The following is a 25,594-nucleotide window of genomic DNA, read 5'->3' on the forward strand; positions in this document are numbered from 1 at the left end:
CCGCTAATATTTCAATGGTGAGTAAGTGGATGGGAGAGGAGGAGGGAGCGGCGTGGAAGAGATTAGAGAGGGCGTCCTGTAGGGGGACTAGCCTACAGGCTATGGTGACAGCCCCATTGCCGTTCTCACCGAGGAACTACACCACAAGCCCGGTGGTGGTGGCTACACTGAAGATTTGGGGACAGTGGAGACGGCATAGGGGAAAGACTGGAGCCTTGGGGGGGTCCCCGATAAGAAACAACCATAGGTTTGCCCCGGGGGGAATGGATGGGGGATATGGAATGTGGCAAAGAGCAGGAATAACGCAACTGAAAGATCTGTTTGTGGATGGGAAGTTCGCGAGTCTGGGAGCGCTGACCGAGAAATATGGGTTGCCCCAAGGGAATGCATTCAGGTATATGCAACTGAGGGCTTTTGCGAGGCAACAGATGAGGGAATTCCCGCAGCTCCCGACACAAGAGGTGCAGGACAGAGTGATCTCAAAGACATGGGTGGGGGATGGTAAGGTGTCAGATATATATAGGGAAATGAGGGACGAAGGGGAGACTATGGTAGATGAACTGAAAGGGAAATGGGAAGAAGAGCTGGGGGAGGAGATCGAGGAGGGGCTGTGGGCAGATGCCCTAAGCAGGGTAAACTCGTCGTCCTCGTGTGCCAGGCTAAGCCTGATTCAGTTTAAGGTATTACACAGGGCACATACGACTGGAGCACGGCTCAGTAAATTTTTTGGGGTGGAGGATAGGTGTGCGAGGTGCTCGAGAAGCCAGCGAATCATACCCATATGTTTTGGTCATGCCCGGCACTACAGAGGTTTTGGATGGGGGTGACAAAGGTGCTTTCAAAAGTTGTAGGAGTCCGGGTCGAACCAAGCTGGGGGTTGGCTATATTTGGGGTTGCACAAGAGCCGGGAGTGCAGGAGGCGAGAGAGGCCGATGTTTTGGCCTTTGCGTCCCTAGTAGCCCGGCGCAGGATATTGCTAATGTGGAAAGAAGCCAAGCCCCCGGGGGTGGAGACCTGGATAAATGACATGGCGGGGTTTATAAAGCTAGAGCGGATTAAGTTTGTCCTAAGGGGGTCGGCTCAAGGGTTCACCAGGCGGTGGCAACCGTTCGTCGAATACCTTGCAGAAAGATAGACGGAATGGGAAAAAGAAGGCAGCAGCAGCAGCCCAGGATCGGGGGTGGGGGGGGGGGGGGGTGGGGGGGGGGGGGGTGGGGGGGGGGTGGGGGGGGGGGGGAGGAGGAACCAGAAGGACTCTCAGGTTTGTTAATATATACTGTATAGTATGTATAGGTCGTTGCTACAGATAATTATATATTGGACTGTTAAATTATATTTTTGGAGAGTGTTACTTGTGACAAGGCAGTTGCCAATTAGGGCAAGTTTTCATTTTTGTTATTTATTATTTATTCATTTTTTTTTTTGTTTATAAAATAGGTCATTGTTATTTGTGTTGTTATAATATTGTGTAAAGAAAGCACAATGTACTGTGTTGGTTGACCAAAAATTTTCAATAAAATATTTAATAAAAAAAATAAATAAAACATTTAAAAAATAGAGATCATAAAACGTATCGGGATTCACAGGTCCGCCAGCACGGTGCTCTGGCTGCCGGCCAATGGGATTTCCCATTGTGGCCACCTTATGCAGTCAGAATTCCGCCGATGGTTTGCTCCCAATTCTTGACAAGATTAGTTGACTAAATAACGGGCAGCACGGTAGCACAGTGGATAGCATTGTGGCTTCACAGCGCCAGGGTCCCAGGTTCAATTCCTCGCTGGGTCACTGTCTGTGTGGAGTCTGCACGTTCTCCCCGTGTGTGCGTGGGTTTCCTCCGGGTGCTCCGGTTTCCTCCCACAGTCCAAAGACGTGCAGGTTAGGTGGATTGGCCATGCTAAATTGCCCTTAATGTCCAAAAAGGTTAGGAGGGATTATTGGGTTATGGGGATAGGGTGGAAGTGAGGGCTTAAGTGGGTCGGTGCAGACTCGATGGGCCGAATGGCCTCCTTCTGCACTGTATGTTCTATGTTCTAAATATTTTGATGTATTTTATCGAATAGCGTCCGTGTGTAACAGTATCCTTAGTTGCTCTCTGTTATTGTTTTATTCAGTAAAGTGGTTTTACGCCGTAGCAGTTCAATCGATGAGACTGGGGAGATAGTCTGGTATTTAGCCCTCTGTCTGCTTCTGGCCTGGCTGATTGTTGGGGCAGCGTTATCGAAAGGAATCAAATCTTCAGGGAAGGTAAAATGATTGTGATGAATTGAGTTAAAACGAGTTATAAAGTACAGATTTCAGCAACAATAAAATGAGAATTTATGAATCATTTGCAAAGTGGGCTGGTTTACCTCACAGGTGATGCTAACAGTGACTCTTTGGGGGTGGGAGATCCATAATTCATCAACACTTCAGGCCCGAAGGAGACTTGGGGGCGTGATCGAACAAATTTCTTTCTGAGTATGCTGGCGAGTGGGAATCGCCGGGTATTTCCCGACGGCCGACCTGGCGAGTCCGTCACCGGTGTCTACACTAATTACAGCACTTAATGATGCCCGCAGGCTTCACGCTGCAAATGACTTTTCCTCTGGCTGAATCACCTGGGCCGCGCCTGGCAGCTCCCCGCTAACGAGGCGGAGCAGCCCTTAAGCCGATCCCACAGAGCAAATCCCAGGCAGCACGCAGCTATGCCACCGCGCAGACCAGCTCCGCGATTCAGAGATGACAGCCTGGCCAGACTGATGGATACGATCGTGTCCAGATGGGAACCTTCTTCCCCCGAGGTGTTTGGATGGTCAGCCACAGGTCAGCCAGTGCTGCCTGGGAAGCAGTGGCAGCAGCCGGCAGCGTGGGGAGTGTCACCAGAAGGACCGCCACCCAGTGCCGCAAGAAGGTCAATGACTTACGCTGGGCCGCGCAGGTAAGTTGGCATCGGTCTCCTGGCACTAGTCCCACCAGCTGAAACACCAACAACCCTGTGCCTGGCACCGTCCCCCACCCCCAATACCGCGACGTGCCCCAGAACAGCCTGGCAGCCACCAGCATACCCCACCCATGCCCAGCAGTGGTACACCCACCTATCCCCTGCCACGCCCCCCCATACACCCACCTGTCCCCTGTCACGCCCCCCATGCCCACCGATGCTTGAAGCTTGTGGTTCACGATGACCCCTCTATGCTCCTGCAGGAGAAGCTGGCTGACAACACATGGGAAAGGACCATGATGGGCAGCGACGTGACAGACCTCAGGGTCCTCACCCACTGTGAGGAACGGGCCCTGGAGGTCACGGCAATGGCCCAGGTGAAACGGTCACTGACGCGGGATTGGCCTGCGTTGCGGAGGTGATTAACCACTGGCCCCCACCCAGATGACCTGTCACATGCGAATTGTTCATGCCAGCACGGTTATCCTTCCATCTTGCTGACCACAAGCCCATTCTCCCGCAGAATTGGCATCTAATGGCATCGGCCAATCCAGGGTGGCTCCCACCCTGCCGTCCAAGAGAACACCTTGGAGGAGAGCTCCGAGGATGCCACCATCAGTACATCATGACTGTCATTCCCACCCTCCACCAGCACAGAAACACACACCTCGATGGGCGTGTTAAACATGGTCCCTGCTCCCAAACACTTTTCGCCAACCCAGTTCCCAGGTCTATGGGTTAAAAACAACACTGGATTCACCTCAATGGGTGTAAATATAATGGACAGGCTTCTGGGGCACATTCTGGTGGGAACCATAAAGTCGCAGATGAACATCAGGTGGAGGCACGGATATCCAGGGGAGACAGCAGTCAGAGGTCTGGTGGCTCCCAGAACCCAGCTGAGTCCCAGTCAGATGCTAAGTCCAGGCTATCCTGGAGCTGATGCAGTCAATAGGGCACGGCTGTGAGATTCAGAGGGAGATGTCAGTGACACTCCAACAGGTGCACAGCTGATTGGAGGAGTCCCAAAGGCTATGGGTGCAGGAGATTGCGCTGTCAATACGTGGCACTGAGGCCACACCGCGAGGGAGGCGACCACAGTGGAGAGCAACGTCGGCACCATGAGTTGTGGCAACCAAGGCATGGCTCAGTCAGTGCTAGCCATGGCTGAGTAGCTGGAGGATGTGTCCCTGATGCAGGTGGACCTTTCTGTGCAGCTGCTGAGCTTGTCCCAGTCTCAGGTGGTCCTTGCTCGGGCGCTGCAGAGCATGTCCCTGTCTCAGGTGGGTATTCGCTGAGGTGCTCCAGTGCATATCTCAGTCACTGAGGATCATGTCCTAGACACAGGTAGACATTGGCGAGGCATTGCAGAGCCTGGCCCATTCACAGTGGGGCATCTCTGAGGGTAACAACACCATGGTGCAGCGCAGACATTGGGGATAGCCAGATAAGACAGGGCAATCTAGAGCTCAATCCAGCTGCCCCTCTGACCTGAGGTGACCCCCAGGGCCCTATGGGCATCGATTGGTCGGAGGGTGTGCTGGAGGCTGAACCAGAGCCCCCTATGGTGTGACGATGGGTGAATCCACGTCCTACATGAAGCGGGCGAGGATGATGCCCTCCCTGGTCCTCTGGGCATGCCGGACACTCGGTGCCACCATCTGTCCTCCTCCCTCCGGCTGGTCCACCAGGTTCTGAGTCCATTCTCCAGTTCTTCCTGGCCCGGCTCTTCCTTGTCCTCCTCCTCCGAGGTGGCCACATGTTCCTCCTCCTCCACCTCCAGTAGGTCATCCTGTTGCGATGCCAGGTTGTGGAGGGCACAGCAGACCACCACAAAGCGGGCGACCCTCCGGGGTGTGTATTGCAGTGCACCACCAGAACGGTCGGGGCATCGGGATCGCACCTTGAGGAGTGAAAGCCCCGGGAGCCAAATGGGCCTCGTTATATTGGGTCTCCGCATCGGTACTGGCGCCATTAGCCAGGTCCTAAGCCAGGTTCCCTTATCCCCCAAGATGCAGCTAGTCACCCTGGAGTGTCCCTTGAAGATGCAAAGGATCTCCGACTGCCCTGAGATGTAGCTAGTGTGCATACTGTGGGGAAGCGTGCACACATGTGCATGATATTCATATGGTGGGTGCATACAAGTTGAAAGTTCAGGGAGTGGAAAGCCTTCCTGTTAATGAAAGGCGTACTCAGACCATCTCGTGCATGCAAGGCGACAGGCATGCCAGCTATTACACCTTGGTCTTGGGGCATCCCGGCAATGGTGGAGAATCCTGCTGCCTGGGCATCTTGTTGGGCCTAGTCCATGTCAAACTTTATATCGTTTTCTGCCCGTGACTTCACGGATGTACATGTGGGCTGTAGCTTGTGAGATGCCACACAAGTCCACGTTCGAGCACTGGATGATCCTGAGGCATGGAAGTTCAGGGCTGCAGTGACCTTGACGGCCATCGGGAGCGGGTGTCCACCTCCTCCACGTGGTGCCAACGTGGCACAGTGCTGCATTTTCTCCATGTTGATGCGAAACCTGCTGCAGCACAGGCTGCCTATCATTTGTCCGATGCCTGCATACCTTGGTCTGTCATGGACCTCCCCCTCTGGGACCTTCCCTGGCCTGATGGGTGACCGGGTCCTCAGGCTGTGAGGAGCGGCACTGCACATGGGGCTTGGGGGCTTGGGGAGATGGGAGGGATGGGGAGGGATGGGGAGGGATGGGGCGTATGAGGGGATGGGGAGTATGGGAGGGGAGAGTGTGTGTGGAGGGGGTTCCAGGGTCCGGTGCCAACTCACCTAAGCGGCCTGGTGGAGGTTGTTGACCTTCTTGAGCCACTGGGTCCTCCTGGTCACACATATTCTCCCACATGGCAGTGGTTGCCCAGTGGTTGAACTGAACTGAACTCTGTGACCGGCACACTGGATAGCATGGTGGCACAGTGAACAAAGAACAAAGAAAAGTACAGCCCAGGAACAGGCCCTTCGGCCCTCCAAGCCCTTGCCGACCATGCTGCCCGTCTAAATTAAAATCTTCTACACTTCCTGGGTCCGTATCCCTCTATTCCCATCCTATTCAGGTATTTGTCAAGATGCCCCTTAAATGTCACTATCGTCCCTGCTTCCACCACCTCCTCCGGCAGCGAGTTCCAGGCACCCACTACCCTCTGTGTAGAAAACCTGCCTCGTACATCTCCTCTAAACCTTGCCGCTCGCACCTTAATCCTATGCCCCCCAGTAATTGACCCCTCTACCCTGGGGAAAAGGCTCTGACTATCCACCCTGTCTATGCCCCTCATAATTTTGTAGACCCCTATCAGGTCGCCCCTCAACCTCCGTCGTTCCAGTGACAACTAACCGAGTTTATTCAACCGCTCCTCATAGTTAATGCCCTCCATACCAGGCAACATCCTGGTAAATCTCTTCTGCACCCTCTCTGAAGCCGCCACATCCTTCTGGTAGTGTGGCGACCAAAATTGAACACTATACTCCAAGTGTGGCCTAACTAAGGTTCTATACAGCTGCAACATGACTTGCCAATTCTTATACTCAATGTCCAGGCCAATGAAGGCAAGCATGCCGTATGCCTTCTTGACTACTGTAGCACCGTCAATATGACGTGAGGCAGGTTGAGGTAATGTCAATTGAAGGCTTTATTAAGCAGAACTTTATCCCCAGCAGCGTGGTTACAGAATGCAACTGTTGAGGGAAATGGAGGGAAAAACTGGGTTCTTATACCGGCATTTCTGGGTGGAGTCCAGTAGGTGGCAGATCCTATCAGGACCTGGCATCCCTCCACCAATAGCCTGTCGACATGTGGTGTACCGTATTACCCCTAATACATACCACCACATTTACCCCTTGTTGAAAAAAACCCGTCGGGATGGTGGTTCGCATGATGGTAGGGGTTTACAGAGTCGGTACTGTGCCGTAACTTTGAACAAAACACAAAATTATCACTTCAACTGGGCCAACGGGCCAAACAGGGTCGGCATGATGCCATAACTATAACAAGACATAATAACTGAAAACGTTGAGAGTTAAAGTGATTCGATGAGCCGGATGGGCACCCTGGTCGTCCTTTCCGATCGTCTCGGGCGTGGTGGTGATGGCGCTGGCTCGAGTCCCGTTGACTCTGGGAGCGTAGCGCTGTCCCCTGTGTCCTTACTCCTGGGCGGGTCTGGGAGAACCGAACCCCCCGGGAAGGGGGTGGCTGCAGGATGAACCGGCGGGAGTGAGGAGGTGGTGTTTGGCGTTGGGGGGGTGTGGGTAGCTCCGGCGGGCGGCAGATCTCACAGGGAGACCGTGTCCTGTCGGCCATCGGGGTACTCCACATAGGCGTATTGCGGGTTGGCGTGAAGGAGATGCACCCGTTCCACCAACGGATCTGACTTGTGCGCCCGCACATGTTTCCGGAGCAGAATGGGTCCCGGAGCTGCTAGCCAGGTCGGAAGTGGCGTTCCAGAGGAGGACTTCCTAGGAAAGGGGAGGAGGCGCTCGTGAGGCGTTTGATTCGTGGTGGTGCACAGCAGGGACCGGATAGAGTGAAGGGCATCCGGGAGGACTTCCTGCCAGCGGGAAATTGGGAGGCTCCTAGACCGGAGGGCCAGCAGGACGGCCTTCCAGACCGTTCCATTCTCCCTTTCTACCTGCCCGTTCCCCCGGGGGATGTAACTGGTCGTCCTGCTTGAGGCGATGCTCCTGCTGAGCAGGAATTGACGCAGTTCTTCACTCATAAAGGAGGACCCCCTGTCGCTATGGATATAGTCAGGGAAACCAAACAGTGTAAAAATGGTACCGAGAGCTTTAATGACCGTGGACGCGGTCATGTCGGGGCAGGGGATGGCGAAAGGGAAACGGGAGTATTCGTCAACGACTTTCAGGAAGTACGCGTTGCGATCGGTGGAGGGGAGGGGGCCTTTGAAATCCAAACTGAGGCGTTCAAAGGGTCGAGAGGCCTTAACCAGGTGCGCTCTATCTGGCCTGAAAAAGTGCGGTTTGCACTCAGCGCAGATCTGGCAGTTTCCGGTGACTGATCGGACGTCCTCGACGGAGTAAGGGAGGTTGCGGGCCTTAAGGAAGTGGTAGAAACGAGTGACCCCCGGGTGGCAGAGGTCCTCGTGGAGGGCTTGTAGATGGTCCACTTGTACATTGGCACATGTGCCGCGAGATAGGGCATCTGATGGCTCGTTCAGCTTTCCGGGACGATACAAGATCTCATAATTGAAGGTGGCGAGTTCGATCCTCCACCGCAAGATCTTGTCGTTCTTGATCTTGCCCCGCTGTGCATTATCGAACATGAAGGCAACTGACCGTTGGTCAGTGAGGAGAGTGAATCTCCTACCGGCCAGGTAATGCCTCCAGTGTCGCACAGCTTCCACTATTGCTTGTGCCTCCTTTTCCACTGAGGAGTGGCGGATTTCTGAAGCGTGGAGGGTTTGGGAGAAGGAGGCCACGGGTCTGCCTGCTTGGTTGAGGGTAGCCGCCAGAGCTACATCCGATGCGTCGCTCTCGACCTGGAAGGGGAGGGACTCGTCGATGGCGCGCATCGTGGCCTTTGCGATATCCGTTTTGATGCGGCTAAAGGCCTGGCATGCCTCTGTCGTCAGGGGAAAAGTAGTGGACTGGATTAGTGCCTTGTCTGCGAACTGGGGGACCCACTGGGCGTAATAAGAAAAGAAGCCCAGGCAACGTTTCAGGGCTTTGGCACAGTGGGGGAGAGGGAACTCCATGAGGGGGAGCATGTGCTCAGGGTCGGGGCCTGTCACTCCATTACGCACTACGTAGCCCAGGATGGCTAGACGATCGGTGCGGCACACTCATTTTTCTTTATTGTAAGTGAGGTTCAGGGCGTGAGCGGTCTGGAGGAATTTTTGGAGATTGGCGTCGTGGTCCTGCTGGTCGTGGCCGCAGATGGTGACGTTGTCGAGATACGGGAACATGGCCCGTAAACCGTGCTGGTCAACCATTCGGTCCATCTCTCGTTGGAAGACCGAGACTCCGTTCGTGACGCTGAATGGAACCCTTAAAAAGTGGTATAACCGCCCGTCTGCTTCGAAGGCAGTATAGTTGCGGTCACCGGGACGGATGGGGAGCTGGTGGTAGGCGGACTTGAGGTCCACGGTGGAAAAGACCTTGTACTGTGCAATCCGATTGACCATGTTGGATATGCGGGGGAGAGGGTACGCATCTAGCTGAGTGTACCTGTTGATGGTCTGACTATAGTCAATGACCATCCTCTGTTTCTCCCCGGTCTTAACAACTACCACCTGGGCTCTCCAGGGACTGTTGCTAGCCTGGATGATGCCTTCCTTCAGCAGCCTCTGGACTTCGGACCGGATAAATGCTCGGTTCTGGGCGCTGTACCGTCTGCTCCTTGTGGCGATGGGTTTGCAATCCGGTGTGAGGTTCGCAAACAAGGAAGGCGGTTCAACCTTGAGGGTCGCGAGGCCGCAGACAGTCAGTGGGGGTATAGGGCCGCCAAATTTAAATGTTAAACTCTGGAGGTTGCATTGGAAGTCCAACCCTAGGAGTGTAGATGCACAGAGATGGGGGAGGACATACAGCCGGTAATTTCGGAACTCCCTCCCCTGCACCGTTAGGTTAGCGATGCAGAACCCCGTGATCTGAACGGAGTGGGATCCCGCCGCCAGGAAAATTTTCTGGGTGCTTGGCCGAATTACGAGGGAACAGCGCCTTACCGTGTCCGGATGAATGAAGCTCTCCGTGCTCCCAGAGTCGATAAGACACGGCGTCTCGTAGCCATTCACTAGGACTGTAGTGGTTGCAGTCTGGAGCGTCCGGGGTCGCGACTGGTCGAGGGTCGTCGAAGCCAGACGTGGTTGTTGAAGTTGAGCATCGTAATCAGGCAGTATGTGGCCGTCTGTGTCGGGGTCCTTCAGCCAAGATGGCGGCGTCCACGGATCGAGCGCAGTCGGGGGTGGACAAAATGGTGGCGCCCATCTCTCCCTCGTGGCGTCCGGGGTCCAAAATGGCGGCGTCCGTTGGTCACACGTGGATCGCTGGGGGGGCTGGGTCTGTGGTCCCGTTTCTTCCCCGGAGATAGCGGCGACCCCGCGGGACTTGCACACCGTCGCGTAGTGGCCTTTCTTCCCGCAGCTTTTGCAGGTAGCCGTGTGGGCCGGGCATCGCTGCCAAGGGTGTTTCGGATGGCCGCAAAAATAGCAGCGGGGCCCCCCCGGTTGGTCTGGTGTTTTGGCCGCGCAGGTTTGCGGGGGTGGGGGGGGTGTCGGAGAGTCGACCGCAGCGGGGGTCCACCGAGCCCAAGGGGCTGTATTGCGGTCGGGGGCGTAGGCGCGGGCGTTACGCGAGGCCACATCGAGGGATGCCGCCAGGACCCGAGCTTCTGTAAGTCCCAGAGATTCTTTCTCCAGAAGCCTCTGGCGGATCTGGGAAGAGGCCAAACCTGCCACATACGCATCGCGGACCAGGAGCTCTGTGTGTTCACTCGCTGTTACCGCCAGGCAGTTGCAGTTTCGACCCAGGATCTGCAGGGCGTTATAAAACTCGTCCAGCGATTACCACGGAAATTGCCGTCGTGTGGCGAACTGGTATCGAGCAAAAACCTGGTTGGCGGGCCGGATGGAGATATCCTTCAGCGCGGCGCTGGCACCGGTGAAACCGTCCTCGTCCTCGATAAGAGAGTAGACGTCAGGACTCACCCTGGAATAGAGTACCTGCATCTTTTGTTCGTCAGTCGGTGTGCCGGGGGCCGTTCGGAGGTAGCCCTCAAAGCATGCCATCCAGTGTTTGAAGATAGAGGCCGAGTTAGCTGCTTGGGGTGCGATGCGCAGGCACTCCGGGGTGATTCGGAGCTCCATGTTCCCACGTCGTTTTCTTCAATTTAAATTCTGCTTAGTAAATTGTAGCACCGTCAATATGACGCGAGGCAGGTTGAGGTAATGTCAATTGAAGGCTTTATTAAGCAGAACTTTATCCCCAGCAGCGTGGTTACAGAACGCAACTGCTGAGGGAAATGGAGGGAAAAACTGGGTTCTTATACCGGCATTTCTGGGTGGAGTCCAGCAGGTGGCAGATCCTATCAGGACCTGGCATCCCTCCACCAATAGCCTGTCAACACGTGGTGTACCGTATTACCCCTAATACATACCACCACAACTACCTTCTCTACCTGTGTGGCCACTTTCAGTGACCTGTGGACCTGTACACCTATATCTCTCTGACTTTCAATACACTTGAGGGTTCTACCATTTGCTGTATATTCCCTACCTGCATTAGACCTTCCAAAATGCATTACCTCACATTTGTCCGGATTAAACTCCATCTGCCATCTCTCTGCCCAAGTCTCCAAACGGTTTAAATCCTGCTGTATCCTCTGACAGTCCTCATCGCTATCCGCAATTCCATCAACCTTTGTGTTATCTGCAAACTTACTAATCAGACCAGTTACATTTTCCTCCAAATCATTTATATATTTAAACGAACAGCAAAGGTCCCAGCACTGATCCCTGCGGAACACCACTAGTCACAGCCCTCCAATTAGAAAATCACCCTTCCATTGCTACTCTCTGCCTTCTATGACCGAGCCAGTTCTGTATCCACCTTGCCAGCTCATCCCTGATACCGTGTGACTTCACCTTTTGCACCAGTCTACCATGAGGGACCTTGTCAAAGGCCTTACTGAAGTCCATATCGACAACATCCACTGCCCTACCTGCATCAATCATCTTTGTGACCTATTCAAAAAACTCTATCAAGTTAGTGAGACACGATCTCCCCTTTACAAAACCATGCTGCCTCTCACTATTACGTCCATTTGCTTCCAAATGGCAGTAGATCCTGTCTCGAAGAATTCTCTCCAGTAATTTCCCGACCACTGACGTAAGGCTCACCAGCCTGTAGTTCCCTAGATTATCCTTGCTACCCTTCTTAAACAAAATAACAACATTGGCTATTCTCCAGTCCTTTGGGACATCACCTGAAGCCAGTGAGGATCCAAAGATTTTTGTCAAGGCCTCAGCAATTTCCTCTCTAGCCTCCTTCAGTATTCTGGGAGAGATCCCATTGGGCCCTGGGGACTTACCTACCTTAATATTTTTCAAGACGCCCAACACCTCGTCTTTTTGGATCTCAATGTGACCCAGGCTGTCTACACACCCTTCTCCAGACTCAACATCCACCAGTTCCTTCTCTTTGGTGAATACTGATGCAAAGTATTCATTTAGTACCTCGCCCATTTCCTCTTGCACCACACATAGATTCCCTTGCCTATCCTTCAGTGGGCCAACCCTTTCCCTGGCTACCCTTTTGCTTTTTATGTACGTGTAAAAAGCCGTGGGATTTTCCTTAACCCTATTTGCCAATGACTTTTCGTGACTCCTTCTAGCCCTCCTGATTCCTTGCTTAAGTTCCTTCCTACTTTCCTTATATTCCACACAGGCTTCGTCTGTTCCCAGCCTTCGAGCCCTGACAAATGCCTCCTTTTTCTTTTTGATGAGACTTGCAATATCTCTCGTTATCCAAGGTTCCCGAAATTTGCTGTATTTATCCTTCTTCCTCACAGGAACATGCCTGTCCTGAATTCCTTTCAACTGACACTTGAAAGCCTCCCACATGTCAGATATTGATTTACCCTCAAACATCCGCCCCCAATCTAGGTTCTTCAGTTCCCGCCTAATATTGTTATAATTAACCTTCCCCCAATTTAGCACATTCACCCTAGGACCACTCTTATCCTTGTCCGCCAGCACCTTAAAACTTACTGAATTGTGGTCACTGTTACCGAAATGCCCCCCTACTGAAACTTCTACCAACTGGCCGGGCTCATTCCCCAATACCAGGTCCAGTACAGCCCCTTCCCTAGTTGGACTGTCTACGTATTGTTTTAAGAAGCCCTCCTGGATGCTCCTTACAAACTCTGCCCTGTCTAAGCCCCTAGCCCTAAGTGAGTCCCAGTCAATATTGGGGAAGTTGAAGTCTCCCATCACCACAACCCTGTTGTTTTTACTCTTTTCCAAAATCTGTCTACCTATCTGCTCCTCTATCTCCCACTGGCTGTTGGGAGGCCTGTAGTAAACCCCCAACATTGTGACTGCACCCTTCTTATTCCTGATCTCTACCCATATAGCCTCACTGCCCTCTGAGGTGTCCTCTCGCAGTACAGCTGTGATAGTCTCCCTAACCAGTAGCGCAACTCCACCACCCCTTTTACAACCCCCTCTATCCTGCCTGAAACATCTAAATCCTGGAACGTTTAGCTGCCATTCCTGTCCTTCCCTCAACCAGGTCTCTGTAATGGCAACAACATCATAGTTCCAAATACTAATCCAAACTCTAAGTTCATCTGCCTTACCCGTAATACTTCTTGCATTAAAACATATGCACTTCAGGCCAGCAGACCCGCTGAGTTCAGCAACATCTCTCTGTCTGCTCTGCCTCAGAGACATACTGGCCCTATCCCCTAGTTCCCCCTCAATGCTTTCACCTTCAAACCTATTGCTCCGGTGCCCACCCCCCTGCCATACTAGTTTAAACCCTCCCGTGTGACAAACGCAAACCTCGCGGCCAGGATATTTATGCCTCTCCAGTTTAGATGCAACCCATCCTTATACAGGTCATACCTGCCCCGGAAGAGCTCCCAGTGGTCCAGATAATGGAAACCCTCCCTCCTACACCAGCTGTTTAGCCACGTGTTTAGCTGCTCTATCTTCCTATTTCTAGCCTCACTGGCACGTGGCACAGGGAGTAATCCCGAGATTACAACCCTAGAGGTCCTGTCTTTTAACTTTCTGCCTAGCTCCCTGAACTCCTGCTGCAGGATCTCATGCCCCTTCCTGCCTATGTCGTTAGTACCAATATGTACAACGACCTCTGCCTGTTTGCCCTCCCCCTTCAGGATGCCTGCTACCCGATTGGAGACATCCTGGACCCTGGCACCAGGGAGGCAACATACCATGCTGGAGTCTCTTTCACGTCCACAGAAACACCTATCTGTGCCCCTGGTTATAGAGTCCCCTATGATTATTGCTCTTCTGCGCTTTGACCCTCCATTCTGAACATCAGAGCCAGCCGTGGTGCCACTGCTGTGGCTGCTGCCTCACAGCTGCCGTGCAGCGCCAGAAACCCGGGTTCGATTCCAACCTCGGATGACTGTCCGTGCGGAGTTTGCACGTTCTCCCCGTGTCAGCGTGGATCTCCTCTCGGGTGTTCTGGTTTCCTCCCACGGCCCAAAGATGCCCAGGTTAGGTGGATTGGATATGCGAAATTGTCCCTCAGTTGGGTTATGGGTATCGGGTGGGGGATTGGGCCTAAGTAGGCAGCTCTTTCCGAGGTCGGTGTAGACTTGATGGGCTGAATTACCTCTTTTTGCACTGTAAATTTTCCATGTGATGCTTTGAGTCCCTTGGGGACTGCCTGGCCTCTATCACTTCCAGTAGTCTGCTCAGGTTGGCATCATTGAAACGTGGTTCTGGTCGTCTCAGCAACATGGCTGCGAACTGAGTGGCGTTGGCTGTACAGGAGCTGTTTAAGTGCTGCTCTCCGTTGTTGGCAGGGGGCTGGTGAACGTGGTCCTGGTGAATCAACCGGCGGAACCATGATTTGTGGCATGAATCCTGTGGGGTCGTGTTAAGTTTTAACATTTTATAGCGGTGACGGCCTCGCGGGCCGAGCGTCGGGAAGCTCGCAGCAGTTCCCGCTCGCTACCACATTTGGAAACCTTTTGTTTAAATCACAGCCGTTATCTTACCGGCCCGCTCGTTTTCGCACCCAGTAGATTGTGCCCTTGATCTATCTCTTGAGTGAAAAGTAGATTGATCATCAAATTTGGATCTCCCATGCCACTGGATCCAATGCTACGGAATTCCAAGACTCTCTGAGTGGGGTACATTTCTCCTTGAGCTGCTTTCGGCACAGCTCTCCCTGTGCTGAGATTTTCCACTCATTGACTGGAATTTCTCAATTGGTCAGATCATGATGGCAGACTGCAATTCTGGCTAATTTTATGCATGAATTATGATGTGCTGTTTGGATCTTTTTGGAGAAGTTGAGGTGAGTTTTTGGATTGAACAGGGAATGTCACTGCATCCTCGCAGTGACTATAACCAGCTTTATGCCCCGACCCCTGAAATGTGCCCCTCATTCGATGGGTTTCAGTTATTGATATCGGGATTTGGGGTGAATTTCCAATTGCTCTGGAAGGCTGGGCAGGACTGGCTCAGTGGTTGAGCAGATTAGGGTCATGGTTTTATTTGCATGAAGGGAAATTTGTCTGGACATTGAGAATGGCAAAGAAATCTGAGAAGTAAATCATGAGACTTAAACATGAATTGGAATACATTTGTAAATTCATTTACTGGATGTGGGCTTCGCTGGTTAGGCCAGGATTTATTGCCCATCCCTAGTTGCCCTTCAGAAGGTGATGGTGAGTTGACTTCTTGAACCACTGCAGTCCTTCAGGTGTAGGTACATCCACTGTGCTGTAAGGGAGGGAGTTCCAAGATTTTGTCCCAGTGACAGCGAAGGAACAGCGATATATTTTCAAGTCAGAGTGGTGAGTGACTTGGAGGTGAACCTCCAGGTGATGGGATTCCCAGGTATCTGCTGCTCCTGTCCTTCTAGATGGTAGTGTTTGTTGGTTTGGAATGTGCTGTCTAAGAAACTTTGATAAGTTACTGCAGTGCATCTGGAGATGGTCTCTGCCTGGCACTTGTGTGGCATGAATGTAACTTGCCACTTGTCACTTATTCTGGACTTTAAATTCAGTTCCATTTTGCAACTGTTTTAAATTCATATAGTTATTACCACTCCAATTATCTTATGATTCATTCCTTGCTTTGATTACAATCCGATCAGTTTACCATTCAATTGGATTCAATGCTGCAAATGTTGTACCAGTAATACAGGAAAATCTAACAAGCTCCTCTCCATGGTCAGGTGGTTTATTTCAGTGCAACGTTCCCTTATGTGGTCCTGACCATACTCCTGATCCGAGGTCTTACCCTGGAGGGAGCCTATAAAGGAATTGACTTCTACATTGGAAGCCAGTCAGACTTCTCCAAACTGGCTGATGCTGAGGTAAGTACAATATAATTGACTGAATTTCAAGTGTCATTTTTAGATGGATTGTTTAATAATTCATTTTCTTTGTCTGCTTGGGATAGCAACATTCTGAATGTTGCTTTTGGGTTCTTTTTGCTGAAATGTGGGAAAACTAGCTTCAGCTATTGCTCATTTTTACCCAGACTCTGTGATATATTTGGATTAGTTAGTTTGCCGTTTTTATCACCTTGATGAGAAGGGATAGGATGGAACTGGATGGGACACAGCGACAGGGAATGGGGTACAATGGAATTTTTCTCGATGCCTCCTTCTTACTGAAACCTCGGAACAGATTCAGTCAGAAGATTTGCAGTTGAAACTTCTTATTAACCAAAGTTAGAAACATTGGGCTGGGATTCTCTGCCCGCCACACCCCCCCCCCCTCCCCCCCAGCCGCACGGTCATTGATGACACGCTGTACGCTGGCTCTTCCCGGTAATTGTCAATGGGATTTCCCATTGATGCCACTGGGAAATCCACGGGCGAGGGTGCGCTGCCAGCGGGAAAAGAGAATCCCAATGGCTGGAGAATTCCAGACTTTGCCTCAAATGTGGCAGGACATTTACTGTTACCTGCTCCTCGTTAGACATTTTCTTTCAATGATATTTGGTGCAGTACGTAGTTGGATGTGGGAGATGGAGTTGACACAGCATCGTCAGCATCTGGAATCTGAGTGAACGTGGAAAGTAACTGAGCATCTACTTAATCAATCAGATTGCAGGATTGTGAAACTAAGAGCACAATGGCTGCGGCAGAGAACAACGTGTTAGAGTGAAGAAATTCAGGTACAGAAAGAGAAATTAAGGGTGTAATGTTCTTGTCAGATGGCCTGATTTACATCACAAGAACACTTGTGGCTAAAGCTATAAACGATTTATTAACATTAACTGTGGGGAAACAATATACAAAACAGCAGATGAATAACAGTATTAAAATGCACAAGCAACCTTTCTCTCCCAGCCCTCCAGTGCATCTGAGGTCACCTGTCTCTAACATTCACTTAAACACTAATGAGACCCTTAGTGGTCAGTTGGTGAATTGCAAGACAACCATGATATCAGTACAAAGGGTAAGTAAAGAAAAGAGTAAGAGAGAGGAAGGAAAGTCACAGGCAGAAAAACCTCAAATAATTAAAACATTTTCTAATCTACAGCAACAATTATGGTTTTTTTAAATTTAGAGTACCCGATTAATTTTTTCCAATTAAGGGGCAATTTAGCATGGCCAAGCCACCTAGCCTGCACATCTTTGGGTTGTGGGGCGAAACCCACACAATCACGGGGAGAATGTGCAAACTCCACATGGAGAGTGACCCAGAGCCGGGATCGAACCTGGGACCTCGGTGCTGCGAGGCAACAGTGCTATCCACTGCGTCACAGTTTTACCCTAGCAACAATTATAACCTGACTTGATACATCATTAAATGGTCAATTAGAAAAACTTATGCTGAGTTTAGATTGTGTTCAGAGTTCAAGCAGAAAGAGTTGGTTTCTCCGTTTCACAAACTATGGGCACGATTTACTACAATGGGAATAATTCCCCAGAGCAAGCACATTTAGCACATGTTTCCCACATGGCTATACAACGCTACTTGCATTGTAGAAGGGCCACTGTGGGGAATCGCGACCAAGGCCGTATGTAATCGCATTTTGCAAACAGATGAGCTCCGCTCGCTGGAACTCCCCAGTGTAGCGAGAGATCGGAATGTCATTTGCAGCTAATCTCACTTTAATATGCAGATTCCTGGGGTACGTGAGGCTTTGGGATTCATCCCTTTCGCTTGGACAAGGGCAGCTCAGCACTGGATTTCACAATGGGGCCCAGACGGAATGTCACTTGTGGGGTTCACTGCAGCGGAGCGTGGCGCTCACTGCGCTGGACCGGGTCGGTGGGCCTGGAGAGAGGGCAGTCGTCGAGGTAGAGGTCAGCATCGAGCAACCAAGTGAGAACCCTCTAAGCTGTGCTTTCTCACGGCATGTGTGGCACCACCACCACTATCATTCCCCCCCCCCCCCCCCCGTCTACATGCCCACTCCAACCCATCACTGTCTCCACCTGTCCCTCGCCACCCCCACCGCACCCCCAACCAACCCCCTCACTACCCCAAGCCCCCCCCCCTCACCACCCGCACCCTACTTACCACCCCAAGCCTTGATTCAATCATGTGTAATGTCTTATATCTTGCAGGATTCCCTGGCGACAAGACAGGCCCTTCTCGTGTTCCCTGTCCCTTACCCCAACCACAAGCAGATATCAGCAATGAGTAGGTCATGGACACTAAAGGGAGCCCCCAAACACCAGCCTGAGGCACCCCGGAGCACCAGTCCAGAGACAACATTAATTTCCCTACACAGCTGTCTCCAACACCCTCCACCATCAAAGAGACACTCACCTTGGTTGGGCACTTTAGTGAAGAGGCACCTGGGCACTATCTAATGTGGGCCAAACACCTGCTGCGGTATCAGGTGGAGGTAGGAAGCCCCGAGGGGGAGGATGGTCCAAGGGTTGCCCGACCCCAGAGTCGAGCTGCCATCCAGCTGGTCTTGGGCTTCTGGAAAGGGCGGTCCCATCGATAATGGAGATGCAGTCACAGAGCCAGGGACTACTAGAGGGTCTGGGTGGGAGGGAGTGCCGACCATGCATGCCACCCAGGCCAACACCGCACGTATGCCATCCGCACTGGTCGGGAGCGTGCTGGCAACTACCATAGGCAGGTGCAGGAATACCACAGTGACACAGACACCCCGCTCCTGACCCTGGACTTGCACCGCACCCGCAGGTAGGGATCACAGATGGGTTGCAGGGGTTGGGGAGATGGGGAGGGCGGTGGGATTGGATATACATGCCTTCAGCCAGGCCTCCTAGTTGGTGAACCTTGAAAGATGAGAGCATCCCGTTTGTGCTGACCCTCACGCAGTGCCTCCTTCCTACCTCCTCCTCCTTGGCCTGTTGTGCGATCGGCTCTCCATCCTCAAAGCTGACTCCTGTCCCTCTGGGACAGGCTCCGCCTGACATGGTCCTCTTTGAGCATCTCCAGCTTGTACATTCTCAGTGCTTTCATTGGGGCTGCGGCGGCATTCCAAAGGCCATCGTTGGAAGGTAACATGTTAGCATGATGCGTACCCCCATGCCCAACCATGTCCACCAGGCAACACAATGGCCCCGGCCTACACTGCAGCCCCTGCACCCGCACGACCCTCACCCCCCCCTCCTTCTCTGTCATCCCCACACCCAACACCCGACTGTGGCAGACTCACCCCCCCAGCCAGCCCTGCCACATTCGCTCCTTTGGGAACATGTCCTACCTCCTTCCTCTGCCTCATCATCCACAGCGTCTGTTTCCCGGTTTTTAAAACCATAAGTGAAGCTCGCTGTCGGTAATTCTTCCTGGCAGAGGTGGAACATCAAAGAGGCGCGGAGAATATCGGGTCAGGCCCGTTAATGCTATGCCGAAGGCGTTTACTGTATGTGCGGAGTAGAATGCACTGACTCCGTTGTCGAGGAACCGGAGCATGGCATTCCATTGGACACCCGGCTCCAGTCACGACTTTCGCCTTACGCAATTCTCCTCCCAATCAAATTTCCCGATTCCGGCGTCGCTGGACGGTGAATCCCGCCCAGAAACATCACAGCGGTCAGACTGTCTGGGCAGTCCCTGGATGGACAATACTCAGTCCTGAGAGAAAATGGAATGTCACACCCTAATTATCGAGACAGGGACATCTGAAAGGGATGAAGCAATCCAGAAACTGACTGTAATCCCCCATGAAGATAATGGAAGCTGATTATTATTTCAGCAGCAGTCACATCCTGTTAGTTGGAAATAATAATAATAATCTTTTTTATTGTCACAAGTAGGCTTACATCAACACTGCGATGAAATTACTGTGAAAATCCCCTGGTCGCCACACTCCGGCGCCTGTTCGGGAACACAGAGGGAGAGTTCGGAATCTCCAATTCACCTAACAAGCTCGTCTTTTGGTACTTGTGGGAGGAAATCGGAGGTCCGGGAGGAAACCCACGCAGACATGGGGAGAACGTGCAGACTCCACACAGACAGTGATCCAAGCTGGGATTCGAACCCAAGTCCCAGGCACTGTGAAACAACAGGTCTAACTACTGTGATCCTGTGCCACCCTCCAGACCTGTTGTGGGTTCTCCACTTCCCAGGAATACACAGGAGACTGGGATATAACCGTATATACTTGTAACATTTATTAAATTGCCCTCTTACTCCTCTTATTTCTGATATGTGTGAGAGTGAGTAAAATGGTGACTGAAATGGTGAGGGAAGGAGTGACTGTGTGAAGCAGACAAAGTGATGCTGAAGCTGACAGTAGAGTGATGAATATTGGACAAGAACATTTGGATATCTGAGTGTAATCTGAAGTTGCTGTGGGATTTGTGCACAAATAACAATGAATTCTGTCGGTCTCACCATTGTTCCAGCAGCAGAACTTCGGCCTTTGACGTTGTGTGATGGTGTAAAATGGTTCATATCAAATCAGCAGCCTGTTTAATATCCTTTCTTCTTTTGATTCCAATTTAAATTGTTTGAAGCAGACACAATCATTCCCTGTGTAAATCATTTACACTGTGCTTTGCAATGAACAAGAAAAATTGATATTAAGATCTGAATGTTGAATTTGTTGCCATTGGATACGAGCGTTTATTTTGTGTGAAAATATTTGTTGTTTTCAGTCAAGGAATGGGGATCACTGAGTGTCTGTGTACAGGCTGCAAGTCACAAACCAAATCACTGACTGGAAAACATGGCTGACAGTGGAAAGCACCGAGGCTGCTGTAGGGAATTTGACAACAAGTCGTAGACAGGGAGACAGAACGATGGCTGCACTATTAGGGCAGCACGGTAGCACATGTGGATAGCACTTTGGCTTCACAGTGCCAGGGTCCCAGGTTCGATTCCCCGCTGGGTCACTGTCTGTGCGGAGTCTGCACGTTCTCCCCGTGTCTGCGTGGGTTTCCTCCGGGTACTCTGGTTTCCTCCCACAGTCCAAAGACATGCAGGTTAGGTGGATTGGCCATGATAAATTGCTCTTAGTGACCAAAAAGGTTAGGAGGGGTTATTGGGTTATGGGGATAGGGTGGATGTGAGGGCTGAAGTGGGTCCGTGCAGATTCGATGGGCCAAATGGACTCCTTCTGCACTGTATGTTCTATGTTCTATTCAATGGAGATACTGTTGACCAGAGGGAACATGATTCAGTCAGCTCACCACTGAGAGGTTAGACTAACCCTCTCCATTTTCCTCATGGTTAATGTGGTTTTATTTGTTGAATGAGTTCAAGTGAAATCTCCCCGTGTTGATGAATTCTCCATTCTATTCCCCAGGTCTGGAAAGATGCTGCAACACAAATTTTCTATTCTCTTGCTGTGGGTTGGGGTTGTTTAATCACACTGTCATCCTACAACAAATTCCACAACAACTGTTACCGAGACACTATCGTTGTCTGTGTTGTTAATTGTGCTACGAGTGTGTTTGCTGGATTTGCCATCTTCTCCACCCTTGGACACATGGCTCACATACAAGACAAGCCTGTTTCAGAGGTTGCACAGTCAGGTAAATGAAGAGTTATACTTACTGGGCTGGGTGTTGCTGGAACACTGAATCATGTGACCCATCGCATTCGTTAGACTTCTTTAAGCAGCCTTTTGCTCATAAATGTTTGTTCTGGGTTTACTTGAATTGAGAGCTGATAATGAGGGCAACAGCGAATTTGGGATCTGAGTAAATGCTGGGACCATCAGTGTAGGTGTTCCTCAGGGTAGTGTCCTGAGCCCATCCATCTTCAGCTGCTTCAATGGCCTACCCTCCATCATAAGCTCAATGAAGATCTCCGTTCCATCACTGCCGCTGCGCCAAAATGCTGGAACTCCCTTCTTCGCAGCACTGTGGGTACATCTGCACCTCATAGACTGCAATGATTTGAGAAGGCTTCTCACCATCACGTTCCTAAGGGCAATTAGTGATGGGCAACAAATGCTGACCTTCCCAGTGACACCCACACCTCTTAAAATAATAAAAAGAAAATGAATGTTGGAACTGGCGCAAGTTTAACCTGATCAACTATATCCATTATTTAGGTTTTGGTTTGGCCTTCATCGCCTACCCAGAGGCACTCGCACAGTTGCCATGGGCACCTTTATGGTCCATTTTATTTTTCTGCATGCTGCTCACTCTGGGACTCGACACTCAGTTTGCAAGTTTAGGTAAGAATCATGCTACTTGATTTAAATATTCTCTTTCTACTTTTATTTCAAAAAAATTGTTCAAATTCTTAAACTTATATTGTAAGGTTGAGAATTACTGTTGGTGTTGCCAATGCATGAACGGGTAATGTTTCCTTGTGGTAATTCTCTGCTCACTGTCGAATGGAGCATCAACCTGTTTGAATTCACTGTATTAACAGCTGCATTGGTGAACATCACTCCAACATCTGGAAGATCCGAAAATTGGATTCCTGTTTTGATTTTTATTGCAGTGGTTTTCAATCTCGTCGTTCAGGTTACATTTCCCTTCCTTGTTCATTTTCCACAGAGTACAGACTCATTTTTCTCAGTTTGTGCCCAGCTATGGCAGCTCCAGGTGTCTGAGGATGATCATTCTTCAGTTTCAGGTACATTCTGAGCGGTTTCCACACATCAGCGTAGCAGCAAAAGAATTAGATAAAATTTGTTGAGGAACGGTGGACTGGGCAAGACCAGAGACCTGGATAAATGAACCAGAGATGTGAGTCTGAATCACCACTGCAGCTGAGGAATTTATATTCAGCCCGTTAAATAAATATGGAATTGAAAGGCTATTATCGTCATTGGTGATAATGAAGCTAGTGGTTTGTCATAAAGCACCCCTCCTGTTCACTGATGTCCTTCAGGGAAGGAAACCTGCTGTCGTGTTACACGTGACTCCAGACCCACACAATGGCGTGGCGGATGTGACAAGCCAGCAAAGTCCATTGACTTTGGTGGCACCAGTAAATCCTGCCGGCGAGCGGGACTGCAAGATCCCGTTGAATATGTCTGACTGTTAACTGCCCAATGCGATAGCTTTGCAAGACACTCATTCATAGCCAATCACTGTGACAAGAGCAAAAAAAGCATTTGGACCATCTGGCATCGAACTGAAATTAGCACACCCTGCAAAGTCCTCTACACTAACACTTGGGAGAGCTGTCCCACACTATTGCAGCAACAACCTGACATAGCCAAACTCGCCAAGGCATACCTTACAATCAATGTTCCAGACTCAACTGTTATGACTGATCGGCAAGTGTGGTTTCCCCAAATGTTTTAACCCAGGCAGGAAGGATCCTGCAATTTGTTACCATCTGGCTGGGACAAATTGCAGATGAGAATTCAGTCCAAAATAAGTAAGTATAAAAGAAAGGTATACAAAACAGTCCTTGACTCGTGAGGAGTAGGTGATTGAGCGTTAAAGCCAATACAATGCGAGAGTTCAGTATCCCTGACTTCAGCAGGTAAATGGTTGCTTTTTAGACTATTGAGATTCTGGTGTTCTGCAGCTTGTTGGAGAAGATTCCCTGTTGTTTTTTCAGCTGTGTTCTTTGGCTTACTTCAACAATAAGAGGGAGAGAGATACCCGCAAAAAGACTTTTCAGGAATACTGCAGCTGGCTGGCCTCTTCCTCACATGCATTTCGACAGTGCAGAACTAGTTCACACATATGCACAATCACACTCAACAACCTGGGGCAGTACTTCAGCTGCCTTTTATCCCAGTCTTATTTATTATTATTATTGTATATTCCTGGAAGGTGAAATTCACAAATCCGTCTGAACATTATACGCAGGGTATCTCTTGATGAGATTATACTCATCGCATATTATCTCCCATTGTCTCCACTGGAGATGGCAATTTGTTTCAGGATGCTTTTGAAGTACCTTGGATGGAAACGGGGTGGGGATCCATTGTCACTCACAATTATCATCACCAGGAAATCAGCCAGTGACTGACTTTACAACCTCAGCCACCTTTGGCATGTAAACAAAACTCAGACAGGCCTTATTTAAACAAATCTCACAGGCCTTACTTAAAAGTTTAACATTTCTGGACGTAATTTAGTGTTTTTCCACCATTATTATGATACCATTATCCTGAACCGACCATATTAGTGCTGTGGACACAAGGGGTTTGTTGTTCTGCAGTGAGTTACTCACCTCCCGATTTCCATAAGCCTGCCTACCTTTTGTAAGGCTCAAGTCAGGAGTGTGATGACACATCCTCCACTTGCCTGGATGACTGCAGCTCTGATAATTCTCAGAAGATGTATGAAAGGATTAAAGATTTATCACAGCATCTGATCATCATTGTGGAGGGTAACCCTCCCACAGGCTGGCCTGTGACGATGGCAGTGACCCAATGGCTTAAGTGGTTCAAATGGAAGAATAGGTAAAGGAGGCTTCATAGATCCATTCAGTCGACATTCAGTTCTGTTGCTCAAGTACTTCCACTTAGATCATCTGGAGGCAGGAGTCTATCAGCTTGCTGACCTGACAGTGACCTTTCAGATTTCCCTCCCAGTCCTGTCTTCATTCCCCTCTTCGCACGCCACAAACAATACCCACTGATAGATGAATCTGTCCTCATCTGTTTCTCTGGTTTCCACAGTTTGGTCCCTCCTGTGGTGATATGCATCACTGTAAATACACAAGGGATTAATGTAAATACACTACGACTAAGTAAACACGAGAGGTCATGACGTACCAGAGACGTCATGACATGCAGACATAAAGCTGATGAACACATAGAATAGGACACAACCAATGAGCAGTCAAGACATCCAGAGGTGACATAACCGCAAGAGGGCATTGCACAACCCATATATAAGGACAGGGCACACATGCTCTGTCTCTTTCCACAGGAGACACAAAAAGAGTAGGACAGAAGCATTACACCCACCACGTGGCTTAGAGCAGACTGGTTAGTTTGACTGAGTTACGGCAGCAAGATTAGCAGGAGAGTCAAACTCATAGAGAACTATGCTAATGGTTCAATAAATCACATTGAACTTACTTCAAAGTCTGGAGTATTTTTTGGTCCAAGCAGCATCGGTTTGCAGCCTGTGTTATCCCAGAGTATATAACACAACATGATACCAGGAGTGCCTATTGAATCTATATAGTTCAACTCAGCAAGATCCGTGAGTACCAGCAACAGCATCCAGGCAAGATGATCGAGATTCCGGTTTCTCAGCAGCTCAGGCACCACGGCAATCTCAGTGCCTACTGGCGTGCATTCAAGCAGAGAATTGAGATTTACACGGTAGCATCCGACCTAGATGGCGTGGCCAATGCTGAGAAGATAGATCTTCTACTCACCATTGCGGCTGAAAGTGCAACAGTAATGTTCAACTCCTTCAAGTACTCCAAAGGGCAGGATAAGAGAGACTTCCAGACAGTCCTGGACAAGTTTGAAAACTACTGCGAGGTGAACACAACAGAAATCGGTAAAACTGGCGCCTATACTTAACACGAGGCAAAGGTAGGCTTGCAACAGAAGCAAATGATAATTTTGATTGGCAGCCATCCTGCGCAAGGAGCCACACATGCGCAGTCCCGAG

General features: G+C 50.5%; 1 protein-coding gene across 1 annotated transcript in view; it reads left to right on the plus strand.

Moving 5' to 3' along the window:
* LOC140418107 (sodium- and chloride-dependent neutral and basic amino acid transporter B(0+)-like) overlaps nt 1–25,594 on the plus strand; it is a 111,359-nt gene that overhangs the window by 49,095 nt on the left and 36,670 nt on the right. Inside the window, exons 5-8 of the mRNA XM_072501525.1 lie at nt 2,112–2,244; nt 15,830–15,970; nt 21,346–21,574; nt 22,099–22,224. Coding sequence (XP_072357626.1) covers nt 2,112–2,244; nt 15,830–15,970; nt 21,346–21,574; nt 22,099–22,224 — 629 coding nt within the window. The remainder of the gene's footprint in view (nt 1–2,111; nt 2,245–15,829; nt 15,971–21,345; nt 21,575–22,098; nt 22,225–25,594) is intronic.

Source organism: Scyliorhinus torazame, chromosome 5, assembly GCF_047496885.1.
Source record: "Scyliorhinus torazame isolate Kashiwa2021f chromosome 5, sScyTor2.1, whole genome shotgun sequence".
Taxonomy (NCBI): Eukaryota; Metazoa; Chordata; class Chondrichthyes; order Carcharhiniformes; family Scyliorhinidae; genus Scyliorhinus; species Scyliorhinus torazame.